At 50.4% G+C, this 15,494-nt stretch overlaps 2 protein-coding genes across 2 annotated transcripts; both read right to left on the bottom strand.

Moving 5' to 3' along the window:
- Positions 1 to 334: 334 nt before the first annotated feature.
- Positions 335 to 6,687, bottom strand: LOC144124382 (uncharacterized). Its single transcript, XM_077657010.1, has 5 exons — positions 6,530 to 6,687; positions 5,815 to 6,138; positions 4,695 to 4,880; positions 2,559 to 2,807; positions 335 to 478 (listed from the first exon to the last, which is right to left on the bottom strand). The coding sequence occupies exons 1-5, from the start codon at positions 6,620 to 6,622 to the stop codon at positions 335 to 337; spliced, it is 996 nt and encodes a 331-aa protein (XP_077513136.1). The 5' UTR covers positions 6,623 to 6,687.
- Positions 6,688 to 8,865: 2,178 nt separating this feature from the next.
- On the bottom strand, positions 8,866 to 15,236 carry LOC144124381 (uncharacterized). The gene is made up of 5 exons (XM_077657009.1): positions 15,141 to 15,236; positions 13,336 to 13,665; positions 11,875 to 12,060; positions 11,076 to 11,324; positions 8,866 to 9,012 (listed from the first exon to the last, which is right to left on the bottom strand). The coding sequence occupies exons 1-5, from the start codon at positions 15,234 to 15,236 to the stop codon at positions 8,866 to 8,868; spliced, it is 1,008 nt and encodes a 335-aa protein (XP_077513135.1).
- Between the last annotated feature and the right edge of the window lie 258 nt (positions 15,237 to 15,494).

Here is a 15,494-nt window from a genome sequence, read left to right as displayed (position 1 = left end):
CTTTCTTCGATCTTTCGTTGGAACGCATTAACACACCAAGGGCAAGATTGAGGCCGTATTCCTATCCTCCTGAAGCCAAGCATAACCCGAAGACCCACGGAGCCTATATAATATGCCCAGGCAGAGGAATTTAGCTAGCGCATACCTCGAGCGCTACCACTGATGGGTTTAATTATTTGTGCTGTGGCCATCATACTGCAAAAAGCTGTCATTAGAGCACAATTTCTAAGATTAAAAACACAAAAATCATTATTCTGTCGCAACGAACTTTTTGCTACATACAGACAAGTACGAAGTCAAAAATTATCGGCGAAATTTCAAGAAGAAAGCTTTATCACGAAACGAGACAAGCGCGCGCGCATGCTCGCTGGCTGGGGAATATGTTGCGCCCCAGAAGGCAGATCTTGTCCGTGGGGTCCACCGTCAGGCATTCGAAGCGCCCATTCTTGTTCTCGGCGGAGTACACAGGGAAATTAACCTGCGACCAGAATAATAAAAAAATGTCACTAGCGACACTGTCACCAACAAGTCACCAACAAGTGGTTGTCGTCGCGGCAGACAAAAAGGAAAAGTAATTTAAAGTAAGTGTTATGTAACGTAGTTAAAGTGAGCAAGTGAAATTAACGTCACGAAATTTAGCAGATTATGCTCTTTGGTATGATTGCGAGTGACTAGTTTCATTGACTGTATGGGCTCCTATTTCTTCGATGCTCATGCGTTGTCTGGTTAATTGGTTTCTGCTCTCTTTAATAAAAAAATTGTAATTTGTGAAATTACCAACTTGAGCTCATGTTTTTTCTACTGGTTTCGCTATGTAGCTCAATACTAGCTAGCTGCGTTGACATTCTGGTGCAATTCTCTACAATCCATAAATCGGAATTTTCAAAAGCTGCACCAACATTTTGACTGCTGGTCAGTATGCTATTGCTAACTGCTTGCTTCACCCATAAAGTAAAATTTTTAGAAGATTACTATATATGAAACGCTATTCTAATTAAGCAAAATGTGCAGATCAATAACCGCAATTACATTTTTAAGACGTGTCATCTTAGCGAGCAGAGGGTCACGTAAGGGAGGTACAGATATAAGGGGTGTATAATATGTCCAAGAAGAGAAGTTTAGCTACAGCGTACCTCGACCGCTACGCCTGATTGCCTTCATGTCGCTACAAGCGCCCTTATGTTGTGGCCAGCATATTGAAAATAGCTTTCAATAGTGCACAATGGTTGGTTAGATAAAACTACAGCTTTTTATTTTTGAGCGAGTTAAAACGAACGTACCAAGCGCACCCTCCTGGCAGCGAGAACATCGATCCGCATTTAACGCCAGTCCTGCCTACTATATTTGAAGGAAGCGCTTTCTACTAGGCTATGAATACTAAGGTGATGTTCAACCATGTTTCTAGAATCGGCAGCGGTTACTGCAACTTTGTTCGTTACCTGTAGTTACTGAGAACCAAGCAACAAAATGAAAAGATTTTGATAGCTTTTGTTAGTAAGCGCCACGACCGTGTTTTTAGAAACATATGGTGAGAGAAGAAAGCCGGAAGAAAGGAAACTTCACAGTGCTCGAAGACCTCTAAATATGCCTGACTCAGTGGTAGACAATTTTCATGTGCGACGTACACTCTTCCTATTCGAGGTTTCAGATCCGACATACGCCTGGAACGAACCACATGTCGTTCGCATGAGGAGGAGGAAAAACTTTATTTATATTTGATATTAAAATGTGTTATTAGCGGTCGCGGGCTGTCTTCTTCATCTTCCGATGAGTTATTGCAGCCCGTCTTAACAGGGTTGGGGCCCCTGGTCCAGGGCTCCACTGAGGTATGCCGCCAGGTAGGCTCTCCGCACCAATCCGCGCTGGACGGCCGGGTCCTCGCTGGAGAGCATCCCCTCCCACTGTTCCGCACTCGGGTTTTTGTTTATTGCTGCTAGATCCTTGTTTTTCTGACACACCCACGTTATGTGCATTAACGTGGGTTTTTCTCCACACCACGGACATTTGCTGCTGTATTGCGTGGGGTAGATTTTACTTAAGGTATTTAGATTGGGGAAAGTCCCCCTTTGCAGCAGCCTCCAGCCTACTGCACCTTGCTGGTGTAGGCTGTTATGGGGTGGCGGATATTTGAGTCGCGTTCCCCTGTGATAGTTTAGAATGTCTGAGTAGCTCAGGGGTACCGGCTCTGCTGCTGGGTTGTCGAGGTCAGTTTGAGTGGAGGCTCGGTTTGTGTGCTCTCGAGCAATCCTATCTGCCTCTACGTTCCATATCTGTGTTAGTTATCCGCACAACGGTGCCATTGTGCAAAGGCAACTGTCCGGGCAAGTCAAAGACAAGAAACGTCTCGGGTCTCCACGAGGACTGGTAACAACCACCGATCATCATACACAGATACGAGCATAGGCCTATCGAGATGGCTGGGGCCGTGAAGAGATATGGTAGCACAGTAACTGTACAACATTCAATAGTAATAACGAGCACAGTCCTCGTAAATTCGCCCCCCCCCCCCCCCTCCCTCCCTCTTTTGAACAGGTCGGCTGACATGAAAGGAGGCTTGCCTGGTACTCCCCGCATCGCTGGGCAACAGGGAACTCGCGGCAGGCGGGCGCGTCGTTGTGCACGCAGTCCAGCAGGCACTGCTGCAGGCTCTGGAAGAGGGGCACCCCAACGCTCACGCAGTTGCCCTCCGGGAAGCCCCACTCGACGCAGCTGCCGTTGGCCGGGTAGAACCAGCTCCGCTTGACGTGCTGCCGCGAGCAGGGCACCAGCCGCATCTGCTCGCGGCACTCAGCGCGGACGCCCTGGCCCTGCGGAAAAGAGCACGCACGGCGCCACAGAAGCATTCATAAAAACAGAAACGGCAGCACTGTGCGCGTTAAGGCCCACCCTGCCTTCATTATGTTCCGCTGCGCTGCGTAACGGGCTAAGATTAGTGGATCTGAGTACCTATCACTGCATGGTGTTTTTACCGGAATGGTACGGCAGTTTTTTCACATGACTACCGTTTGGAAAGAGCTTTCAAATTTTGTGTGTTTGTGTGTGCCGCTAAACGTTAAGTGGTTATACATAACTTTAGATCCGATCATGTTTTCGCCGTGTGTACGGCGGGCAGCTGGTCTACAGGAGTCCAAATATCTTATGAAATTGCGTTGCTTGTATGTACCATCAAATTTGCGCTGTCCATCCAAAATGAGTATGAGCTTTCACATAGAAAATTTCATTTTTAAGTCGCTCGGAATAAAGACACACAAGAAAACGGTCACACAAACGTAGCTCGCAAGGCTAAGGTGGTGATGTGACATAACCGTAAATATTCAAGGGGACGCGTAAAAGCTGATTACGAGTGACATTGCGATAGCATAGATCCTCATGGCGCGCCCTTATGCACTACCGGTGAACACGATGCGTCACTCTCCTCGCTTCTGCTTCTCTGGCCCTAAGTTCTGCTTCGGCTCTACGTCTCGCTAGCTTCGCCTCTGCCTCCTCCACTCTCGTCTCGGTGTCGGCTTGGCGCTTCAACCGTCTCGCTTCTACCTCCTGTGCTCTAATTTCGGCGCTGGTCCGTCGCTTCAACCGTATGCCCTCAGCTTGCTTGACAAGCACTCCTGGCTTCCCACGTGATCGGCGCTTCCTCTCTTCATGGAGTGTGACTCGGGCACCTTAATCTGCGGTGACGTATTCTGATGCACTCGATGGGCCTGGCTCTCATTCTGTGTTTGCTGAAAAGTGCTCTGACGTATACAGACACGGGCAGGCAGGTACGGGCGCATCCAAGGGTAGGGGTTGACTGAACGTTCTGAAGGAGCGCAGCGCAGACTAATGGCACAGAACAGACACCCACGAGCGACTGCTGGCGCTCGTGGGTGTCTGTTCTCTCCATGCTGTATCATCCTTTACCGCTGCCGCCGCGGTGGCCGAGTGGTTATGGCGCTCGGCTGCTGGCCCGGAAGACGCGGGTTCGATCCCGGCCGCGGCGGTCGAATTTCGATGAAGGCAAAATTCTATAGGCCCGTGTACTGTGCGATGTCAGTGCACGTTAAAGAACCCCAGGTGGTCGAAGTTTCCGGAGCCCTTCACTACGGCGTCTCTAATAGCCTGAGTTACTTTGGGATGTTAAACCCCCATAAACCAAACCAAACCATCTTTTACCGCTATTGTTTGCTGATTTGTTGGTTCAAATCTTCCGCTGTTCCGCGTGATTTGTGGCATGCTTGCGAGATGGCGCTTCTAAACGCCTTTTCGGTTTTCATTACAGCTGCTATGCGTCCAATCTCGTCTTGCTCGTGCCAGTGCCCGCGTGGTCGTAGCATGTAGACGACGACATCCAAACAGAGCGCGAGAGAGTGCCAGTTTTTTTGTACGCGGTTTGGTAGACTGCGGCGATGGCGTGGTTTTGTAATGCAGCTGCCAGAGTTCAATCCTTTTGTTTCACAACCTGACAGCGTGTGACTACGTCGACGGACGGCCGGCTGTTGCTCCAATGGAGCTTTTGTGATTTCGCGTAATAGCTTTTGTTACTATACTTTTCGAAAAATGTTCCCTATTGCAGGGCTATTAATTGATATCCGTGCCTCATATTGTAATGCCCTCTAAAAACTGTGCGTAGACATTGAAGACGCCGTATCAGCATATCTGTGCCGCTAACAACGGGTTCGCTGCGAGCAGCGACGAGTGGCGCGCCCACCCTTCCTCACCTGACAGGCGCTGCGGCAGTGTCCCAGCGAGCGAAAGCGGTTGGCGCCCTCCAGGCACCCGGGTGGCGGCACGCTTTCGGGTGTCAGGCAGCGGCGGCCGTCGAAGAAGAAAGCTGGCCACCGACTCGCCTCCCCGGTGCACACTGTCATCTGGGCGGGCTCCAGGCACCGCGGGTCCACTCGCCGCTGCCAGGAAAGGACGACGGTGACGAATAAGGTGCGCGAGCCCTTCTTTTCACTGATAGCATCTTAATGCGCACACGAGGAAGCACGTGCAGACAGCGGAACACACTCGTTCTAACGCGACAGCGTTAAGGGTCCTGTTCAGCGGAAATCCCGGTGTTGTCGTCGGCGTGAGCGAGAAATCCCCAGTGGAGCTGGGGCCGAGACTCAGGTTGTTCTTCCCGAGCAACCTGGCCACGTAAGTCGCTCGATCTTGCGACGTCATTACAACCTGCCCACCGGGTTGCGAGCGAACTGCCCACAGTGGCAGCTGGCTGTGAAATTAATGATTAGCCGCGAGAGGTTGCTCGGCAAGAGCGCTCGCAAGCCCCACCGGTGGCTGTGTTTGGAACAGCCATCTGGCGGGGCTATGAGGACTCTCAGCCATCTACGAATGTAAATGAAGAGAATGACCGATTCTGCATATATGCACATGAATCCACTAAGCGATCTCGTCCTATCCTTAAGGCCGAGCATATGTGTCCAAGCTAATTTTTATTGAGAAACTTGTGCAACAAGAGAATTTCAGCGCTGCGTGTGTGCGTGCCTGAAGCATTCAGTGGCGACTACACCTAGAGGACACCTAAGTCAAAGGGTCTATGAGTCTCCAACCAGCGTCACAACGCACGTATATCAGAGAGTGCCTCACTGCTTCTAGTATAGTGCATACGAGCGCTTGTCGTCAATCTCTGCTTTGTACCTCGTATTTCGAACATATGATATGGCTTCACATTCAGTACCTGACGCATCCATCAAAGCAGAGCTCAGCAAGTGGAACTTTACGAGCCTTTTTGTTAATGCGCTTTAGCTGACCATTGCCCTGAGAACGTTTCGCCATTCCAGCCCAACAGCATCACGCAGCGGAAAGTCCCCGCCTGTCTTCGAAAGAGACCCTCACCGTCTCGTTGGTGTCGAGGCCGTTCTCATCTCCGATGGACAGCGTTGCGGTGGCTTCTGGCTCCACGGAGGTGTCCTGAATCTTGGCGCCCGGCGAAGGAACTCCAGAGTCGACAGGTGGCGCCGGGGCCTCCATAACGACCGCGAGTGCCGGGGCCGCTGCTGCCGACGGAGCGGAAACCGGCAGCGGCAGGTACTCGTCGTCGTCCGACTTGCCGGAGGTGCTGGCGTCGGCCGTGAAGGACGGCGTCCAGTACGTGTGGATCAGGTTCGCCGCGAGCGCGCATCCAAGGACCACCACGGCGACAACGAGCAGCACAATCGCCTGCGCAGCCGTAATCAGTAGAGCAACGCGAATTGACTCAACTGCTTACAGACCGCCAGTGTTGTTAGTCTTTGTCATGGTGGAAAACCACATACGCGCTTTTAAACAAGCGCGGGACCGAGGGAAAGTAAGACGTAATCAGAATGTTGAAAACTCCATAACCTGCACGCAACGACCTCAACACCAAAGACGTCTCTGTCCGAGAAGTCATCAGCTACACGCTTGGGCCTGCACAGTGCTTGAGTGACGAAATCAAAGGCCGGCGATACTCAAAAGCGCATCGCTGGGCGTCAGGTATACCGTGGACATCCACCTTACTTCGATGGTTGTCGTAAACTACGCTTTCCAGGCTACATGCACAATGCGCAAGCGTTCGATAAATGTGCGTCACCTTCTTGCTCAGGCAGAAGCGGATGGCGGGCGACGTCGAAAGGGGGACTGGCGTTGTAAGGTATTCCTTCTTGATCAGCTTCTGCTGTTCCATGGCGAGATCGCTCGGACGCCGTTGGGACGCGTCGGCTGCGAAAGACTGCACCGAAACCAAAAGGTAGCAATAACCGTCACCTCGCGGCGTCTCGCCTCGTGCCTGGGCACGTGCATGCGAAAAACAGCCCTTCTTTCTTTCTCGCTTTCTTCACTCGGGAAATCGTTGTGGAGGAAAAACGCTAAGGCGCCCGTGTGCTGTGCGATGTCAGTGCACGTTAAAGATCCCCAGGTGGTCGAAATTATGCCGGAGCCCTCCATTACGGCACCTATTCTTCCTTTCTTCTTTCACTCCCTCCTCTATCCCTTCCCTTACGGCGCGGTTCAGGTGTCCAACGATATACGAGACAGATACTGCGCCATTTCCTTTCCCAAAAAAACATTATTATTATTATTATTATTATTATTATTATTATTATTATTATTATTATTAAATCGTTGTGGCGGAAGAAAAACAAGCAATTTTTATAGCTTTTCTTTCCCTTCTGAACTCTTTCTAGACTTTAACGCTACCGCATTAAGGACCCCGTTGCCCCGCTCTGTAGAAAATCCGTCGTCGTCGTCAGTGTTTTGAGCTAAAAATCCCCGGAGAAGCCACCAGGTGGGCCACCTAGATCACGTGACCTTGTGGCGCCTTCACAAGCTTCCCACCGGAGTGTGCGCAAACTGACTGCACTGGCAGGTGGCAATTAAATTAATGACTGGTCGCTCGGGAAGAGCGACCTGGGTCGTACAAGCCCCACCTGTGTCAGCACCTGCTATGGCACGGCAGTGGGGGATCGTTTAACCACTGCACCACTGCGCCAGGAGTAGTATGACGACACTCAGGGATGACCAATTCCGCGTACAGAGGCATTAAGTAACACATTAACGGTATCGCGTCATACTCTTGAAGCGGAGCTTAAGCGTACCCTCCAATTCTTATCGTAAAAAAAGACATGAAATGTTGTGGCCATGCTGCTGTCGTTCATCCGAAGCAATATCTTGTCTCCGTAATTTTTTGGAGGACATTGCAGTAGACTCGATTTACTTGTAAACTACTATTCGCACAGCCCTAGAGAGCACTGTAGTTATTAGCTGTAACGTGCGCAGTCTTCAGCCGCCAATACGTCTTCCCTGAGGCGCTGCAACCCAGCATCAGCAAGATGGCGCGATGCATAGTTTAAACTCCCCTTTTAAAGGCGGAGCACCCGGCTCGGCACCGGGAGGAGGTGAGTTCGACTCCAGCTTTCGGGTACCATTATTCGGGTACCATTATGGGTACGAGCTATTCCCCGGCCCGGTGCTTTGCTTTCGGGGGTGGGTGACTCAGGAAAGGAGCCTGAACCTTCAAATACTCTCACCGTGGGCGTGGCACTTCCGAGAAAAAAAAAACCATTGAAACTCTTAAAATCCTTCAGAGAAACAAGTGGGACCCCTCGTGAGCTGAGTGAGTCCACAGTATATTCTGTGCCTTTATATTAAATAAACCCCTTTAGAACCATAGTGCGAGCAAAGAAAAAAAAAACCTTCAGAGAGCGTTTTTGAGAATTGCAAGGCACAAGCACCTGACAGTGCAGAAACTCAGCGCTTACAACCCAAGCACATGCAGTGTGTAGACATACGCCTAGCTGCACAGCCACGGCCATTGTAGTTAATTCATCACATTGCCGCTCACGCAGCATCATGCGCCGTAACCTAAAAGACAAGCTAGGTACACAGTCGAAAATAGTATAGACGCAAACGTAGCAGACCTTGAAATATTAATTATTATTATATTAAGTGTAAAATTCTAACGGCAGAGTCGTGAGATCGCCAGATTAATACAAAAATTTTATAAGATTCAGAACTACGTGTTTGAGAGCGTTCCTGCGTGAGCACAGAAGGAATCTTGCGGGATTAAGATAGAATTCTACCTTTAGTAGTACATGACATGAACACTATAGGCCCTCGCGAGACTCCGAGAAACACTCGACAACGCAACAGCGGCTGCTTGGCTCGAAGAAAACAATGCGAGCAGCTTATAATGAAGAGTGGTGATAAAACCATAAAAAAGCAGAATCTGTCTGGAAGCGGAAGCAGCAAGCCAGCAGTGGAAATATTTGTGTTAATCTTCGGCACACCAAGCACCATGACAAGGCTGGTTGCGCTGTATTATGATACTAATTTCTGTAACTATTGAGAGAGAAAAGCTTTATTTAAACATTTCGTCAAATACGGAAAACTATGGAGGCGAAATTATCGACAAAATTTAATAAAAAAGCTTTATCGCGAAGCGAGACAAGCTTGGGCGCATTGTTGGTAGCTGGGGAATATGTTACGCCCCAGAAGGCAGAGGTTGTCCGCGGGGTCCGGCATCAGGCATTCGTAACGTCCATTTTTGTTCTCGCTGGAGTACACCGGGAAATGCACCTGCGGCATAAGAAAATGAAAGGTATGAAATACTTGTGGCCTTTTCTTCCGTACTTATCCAGCTTTCTCGTGCAACGAAGATAATTTTTTTTACACAATTTCTCCCGACAAGCAAAGAAACCATTCTCCTCACACAAGCCAGAAAGGAACAGACTAAATATACAGGACAATTCAGGATGGTGGAGAAGTACCAGCAAGAAGCAAAACCCTTATATCAAGAAAGAAGGCATTCTTCATGCCTTACGCAGGCTAGGGATTTTAAATGCGGCATTTTTGTGATGTATCAAGCCTCATGGAACGCGTGCATACAGGTCATTCCCAGGCGGGAGCCATTGCTGTGGCATTGACAAATGTCATTGACTTTTGTTGAAGTCATGAAGGCGAAACTCGCTGCGAAAGTAATACATAGCTATTACCGAAACAAGTAACAATTCATATGCGGAAAAAAAAAGAAATTAAATTAATTAAACTGCATTATTGATTACTTTCATAAAAACAGTGTGAAATTAATTACGAATGCTACCAAAAATTTATCACATTAGGGAAACTAATTCCAAAAACTAAGGCAATTACTATAAATTACTGTCCGATTTTCATGAGTACAAAGAATCAAAGGAGGCAGTAGAAGAATCACCAAAAATTATCTCTCTAGATGTAACGCGCACATTCTTTGGTTCTTCCCAAATTGCGTCCCAGCCAGCTATTCGCCCATCGCTCTCCTTTTTTAAAGCACGGGCCATTACAAAGGTAAGGCAGAACGAACAAAACAATTAAAACAAGCATTGCCAAAGTAGGGAGAGCCAAACACTCGTCACTTTCCTGCGCGCAAGCCAGAAACGAGTGGCGAACCCATTCCTGGCTGCCCGAACTTGTCTCCATCATTTCATTCCCGCGAAGCAGGTTACTTATTGCTTCGGCGGTCCCACGAAACGGCTCCAGCAGCCTACGGCTGAAAATGTTCCCATACAATACAATACAATAACAATAAAATACAATATTTGTTTAACATCACCAGGGTGTTGGGTGCGCCGGCAAAGAGCCAGTGAGGAGGCTTGACGAGGCCGATGCACCTTACAGAGGCTTGGCAGTGCCACACATCAATACGTAAATGTAAACAGCATGAGATGACATTCAGAGAAGACACTTTTGGAAAAACCACGAGATAAAACGATTAACATTTAGTTATACATCGAAAGGGATTCCTTGTTTAATATATGCGGGAGAGTGTAGCACAACATTTGACAACCGTAATTTGTGCGGGTCTTAGGTACCAACCATTTTAAATTTGCTCGTGTGGAGTATTTAGGATCTTTGCATTTCAGTCCTGATAGCTGTAACCTGTTGCCCGCGTCCCGTGCCGGTGTAAAGGTAAGAACCACCGGGCACCGCTCTGTACCCTCAGACGATGTAACCGTGGGAGTACCTCTTCGCCCGCTATTGGCTCGTTTTGAACTCCGACGTGGACCCCTTCGATCGGCAACACAAGCGCAGCCTAACATCTTGCGGCTGGGGGATGCTCGCGACGCGTGTACTCCTGCCTCCCACTCTTATACTCGCATGCAGCGGCCCGACGGCAGAGGGCACCGGCGCTCTCGGACGTACGGTCATATTTTGAACTGCGCGTCGTTCCTGATTTCGAGGTGCCCTGCCAGACATACGAGAGACCAAAGCTTTGCCGACACAGCGATGCATTTTGGGATAAGTAATTTGGAAAGTAAATAATTCTGATGCGAAATTACTGCCTCAAGGTTATTCATTGCAACACAACTGCTACAGCAGACAATTAATTACATCGCAAATTACCGTGATATAACTAATGCAATTTTATTACAGTAGTGAGTTACTGCCACGTCTGGAAAAAATTCACCGAAGGTGGACCAGTGTGAGGTGATGTGAGGTGGACCAGAGTACCCACCTCAAGATGACCACAAGGTTAGCAGTAATGTTTTACCGCGGTAGTCGTGTAACACCCGGTAATACAATGGCCAGCCTGCTGAGAGTACTCCAACAGTCACCTCTCTCCCCTCTTTCGAACAGGTGGGCTGACATGAAAGGAGGCTTGCCTGGTACTCCCCGCATCGCTGGGCGACGGGGAATTCGCGGCAGGCGGGCGCGTCGTTGTGCACGCAGTCCAGCAGGCACTGCTGCAGGCTCTGGAAGAGGGGCACCCCAACGCTCACGCAGTTTCCCTCCGGGAAGCCCCACTCGACGCAGCTGCCGTTGGCCGGGTAGAACCAGCTCCGCTTGACGTGCTGCCGCGAGCAGGGCACCAGCCGCATCTGCTCGCGGCACTCGGCACGCACGCCCTGGCCCTGTGAAGGAGAGCGCGCACGGCGCCTCAGAAGCATTCATAAAAACAGAAACGGCAGCACTGTGCGCGTTAAAAGCCCTCCGTGCAACGGGTAAAGACGTGCCGGATGCCCTTCCTGCCACTACGTGGTTCTTTCATCGGAGTGACGCGGCGCTTACGATTATGTGACTAACACTGACACGGTATATCGTATCTCGGATTCTCTTGAATGGGACCATCCTTTGCAAGAAGCCCAAACAGCAACAGCAGAACTTGCCTTCTTGAGCCTGTTTTACCTGTGTGAACACATCAAACTTGCTCAGTCCTGCCCACAATAATGACAGCATTTGATTGGGAGCACAGCATACTTGAGGTGCGCTGGGTCTATCGGCCCAAGCTATTCGGAAGTTTATGAAATATATTCCCTCTTGTGGGACTGTGGACATAGATCCTGTCCTGTTGTCCTGATGCCCCAAAGATAACGTTTGACGCTTCTGCGTCAACGCAGCGCCACCGTAACGTACGCTTTGTCCGTATACTAAGCGGCGATTGGCGCACACGGCCTTCCTCACCTGGCAGGAGCTGCGGCAGTGTCCCAACGAACGAAACCGGTTGGTGCCCTCCAGGCAGCCAGGCGGAGGCGCGCTCACGGGCGTCAGGCAGCGACGGCCGTCAAAAAAGAAAGCCGGTCGCCGACTCGCCTCCCCGGTGCACACCGTCATCTGGGCGGGCTCCAGGCAACGCGGATCCACTCGCCGCTGCGTGAAAGAGAGTCACGACGGAGACGAATAAATTGCCGTGTGTATGTGGGGTTTATGCCGCAAGAGCAATTAAGACTATGATGCGCCAAACACAGGGCTGAAATAAATGCTATCGTGCTGACAAATTAAGAGAGCTTCCACAAAGCGGGAATGAAATGGGAACGCACACACGTCACCGCGCGTGCACAGAAGGCACTCGGTTGGTCCGGTACGAGTGTACGCTAATACGTCTGCGCTATGCTAACTCCTGTTTGTGTCCATGCACTCGCCTCCTGTACTTCTGTCTTCAGGAGCATGTATTTTGAACCGCGGAACGGTGGCTCAGTGGTTAGGGCGCTCCACTACTGATCCGGAGTTCCCGGGTTCGAACCCGACCGCGGCGGCTGCGTTTTTATGGAGGAAAAACGCTAAGGCGCCCGTGTGCTGTGCGATGTCAGTGCACGTTAAAGATCCCCAGGTGGCCGAAATTATTCCGGAGCCCTCCACTACGGCACCTAATTCTTCCTTTCTTCTTTCACTCCCTCTCTTATCTCTTCCCTTACGGCGCGGTTCAGGTGTCCAACGATATATGAGACAGATACTGCGCCATTTCCTTTCCCCAAGAAACCAATTAATATTATTATTATTAACCGCGGAAACTACTGGATGACAGTTCTGAACCAGTTTACAGCTGTCGGATGGAATGCAAGAAGGTCACTAAGTTGTTTTTGCCGATAGTTTTGTGCGACAGAAGTTACCCTGTTGGTCTCGAATTCTTCAATCGCTAGTGCGCCAACTCGGCTGTGGGACGTGTCTAAGCTGGATAGTCTGAGCACTAATCTTGAACCGTCAGAAGACGCACCTGTAATATTACAGAACGCAGTCTCCAGCGCATACGTGTGGTTCTCGTAAATCTTGTCATTCACCTTCCCGTCTTGCAAACACAGAAGGCGTATTCGTCATAGCAGAAGCCGTTGGAGGTCGATAAAGCTGATTAGTCGTTCCCCTTCAACATACTCTTGCTTCTAGCGCGCTTCCGAAAACCTCGGCGCTGGCGATCAGATTGCAGAGTATACTGAGGGGCCAGTTGGTCAGACATATTATAAACAAAAACGTAGCATATGGACGGGACGAAGAAGGGCGAAGACAGGACGGTTGCTACTCCTGTCTTCGCCCTTCTTGTAGCAACCGTCCTGTCTTCGCCTTTCTTCGTCCCGTACATATGCTAGGTTTTTGTTTATAATAGATCAGATTGCAGGCAGGTGCCACCGGCTTCGGAAAGAGTTCACTCACCGTCTCGTTAACGCTGAGGTCGTTAACGTCTTCGGTCGACGCGAGACGCGTGGCGTTGGCTTCTGGCTCGCCCCTCTCTAAGGACTCAGCTTGCACATCGATTTGAGGGGAAGGAAGCGCAGAGTCGACAGCCGGTGGTGGGGCCTGCAGAACGACCGGGGGCGCTGGGGCTGAAGGAGCGTTAACCGGCAGCGACAGGTAGTCGACGTCGTCCGGCTGCCCCGAGGTGGTCGCGTCGACTGTGCCGGACGGCTTCAGGTACACGTGGATCATGTTCCCAGCGAGCGCACATCCTAGGACCACCACGGCCAACACCAGCAGCACGATGACCTGCAGATCCGGTGCCAGTGGGAACGATGTGACGGAAACAGTCAAACTCCAAATGTTTCGCTTCTTTGTTTCCACAACACCGTCCGTTAGTGGCACGTTGGGCAGGGTGATGCCAGTCACACGTTGCGGCTGTCCGCGGTCACGTGATTACCAATTAGACGCATGTAGAAATAAAAGCCCTTGACGACAGGGAAAACGAAGTAACTATCTCAGTTCTCAGTGGACTCCCCAACCGCTCCATGAGGGTTGGGGAAAAGAGGGAGCGCAAGAAGGAATAAAGAAAGAGGCACCCATTGGAGGCCGTCGGATTATTTTTAATTCTGGTTCTTAAACGTGCGCTGACAATCGCACAGTACGCGGGCGATTTGAATTCCGCCTCAATGCATGCACTAAGAGAAGGAGCATGGCGCGGATGCGGAGGTGGAGGGGGAGAGCACCTGTGTGCAGCGAGAGGAACGGCTCAGCGGAAGACATCACGCGAATCTGAACGTCGCAGCGCGCGCGTCAGAAACCTGGATCCTCTCCAGTTGCAACGAGACCAGCGCCCTGCACTAACCCATGCCCAGGACGCAGCTTATGAGACCCACGAGCTCGGTGACGCGCTGCGTCAGGAGCGCGTGGGGGAAAGCGTCCGCCACTGGGCCTCCATAAGCGTGCTCGGCAAGGTGGTGATGTCGCCCGCGTCACGCGGTTCGTCAGAATCTTGTGGTGTAGGTTCGAGAAGCCGAGGCCGGAAGGCTTTGATGACTCCGGGATCCTGAAGTCAGTCCGTGCCCGCGAAGCGGCGAGAAGACACGAGACGGTCATCCCCTGTTTCGTCCGGATTTCAGCCATATAAATGGTTAACAAATACTAATCGCTTGTATCGCTAATGTTTCCCCACCAGCTAGAGCTGATATTCTCAGCATCAACGTATCAGCACTCGATGAGATTTTTTTCTTCTATGAGTCGTCACTGAAAATCGGTTTTGAGGAAAGACGCAGAAAAACTGCCTTATTTCTCGGTGCACCTCAACAGCGATGTGAGGTAGGCGATGAGAACAGAGTGAAAGAAAAAACAAAAAGGGACCGTAGTGGAGGGGTCTGGAATATTTGCGACCACCTGGAAATCTTTAACGCGCACTAACATCGCACGACACAAGGACGTCTTTTGCGGTTCGAGCGAGGCTGAGGCATAATGCTTTGCTCGATGGAAAGGTATTGGGTTTAATTAGGGCAGTATAAAAGCCAAATCGACACCAAATACGCGTGTCTTGTCTTTGAAATCGAGGACACATACTTGGAGCAGCACAATTCTTAAATCACGATTCGACTTGACGAAAACTTAAAGAAGCCGTGCCTAAGAGCGTATCGTAAAGAATGCTTTCACAGTGGCCCGCAGAGGAGCAAAACACAGCAGCATACGCAGCTCTTGGCTTTTCAAGGCTCCAGACGCATTGCGTCACACAATGCAGAAGCTGCAGAAAACTACATCACCTTTTTGTTGGTCCAGCTGAAGCCCGTGATGGAGGAAGTGGACAACTGGACTGGCGTTGGCAAGTCTTCCGTCGTGATCAGACGCTGCTGCTCCATGACGAGATCGTTGGTCAAGGACGCGACGCGCAATATGGCGGCGAAATCGAACAGGAGCAACCGTCACGTCGTGGCTCAAGCCCCGTGCTTCGACTCGTCCTCCCTGCTCGCACCGCCGCAGAAGGCTTTCTTCTTTCTCTTCCTTCACTTGGAGAAGCAATTACACCTCCGTAGCGGCACGATGCAAACACAAAATTTCGAACGTAAACAAACAATATGATTTGCTTGATAGGCGTAAAAGATGTGCATTCTAGCAAG

The sequence above is a fragment of the Amblyomma americanum genome, chromosome 3 (genome assembly GCF_052857255.1).
Source record: "Amblyomma americanum isolate KBUSLIRL-KWMA chromosome 3, ASM5285725v1, whole genome shotgun sequence".
NCBI classification, from domain to species: domain Eukaryota; kingdom Metazoa; phylum Arthropoda; class Arachnida; order Ixodida; family Ixodidae; genus Amblyomma; species Amblyomma americanum.
This window is presented reverse-complemented; position numbering and strand designations above follow the sequence as displayed.

Excerpts from the sequence above, each read along its gene's own strand:
- LOC144124382 (XM_077657010.1), bottom strand. The coding sequence starts at position 6,622 with ATGGAACAGCAGAAGCTGATCAAGAAGGAATACCTTACAACGCCAGTC. Across the intron at positions 4,881-5,814 it reads GCCTCGACACCAACGAGACG|CGGCGAGTGGACCCGCGGTG; the intron begins GTGAGGGTCTCT and ends CTTTCCTGGCAG. Across the intron at positions 479-2,558 it reads AGCGATGCGGGGAGTACCAG|GTTAATTTCCCTGTGTACTC; the intron begins GCAAGCCTCCTT and ends TTCTGGTCGCAG.
- LOC144124381 (XM_077657009.1), bottom strand. The coding sequence starts at position 15,236 with ATGGAGCAGCAGCGTCTGATCACGACGGAAGACTTGCCAACGCCAGTC. Across the intron at positions 11,325-11,874 it reads ACTGCCGCAGCTCCTGCCAG|GGCCAGGGCGTGCGTGCCGA; the intron begins GTGAGGAAGGCC and ends TCTCCTTCACAG. Across the intron at positions 9,013-11,075 it reads AGCGATGCGGGGAGTACCAG|GTGCATTTCCCGGTGTACTC; the intron begins GCAAGCCTCCTT and ends CTTATGCCGCAG.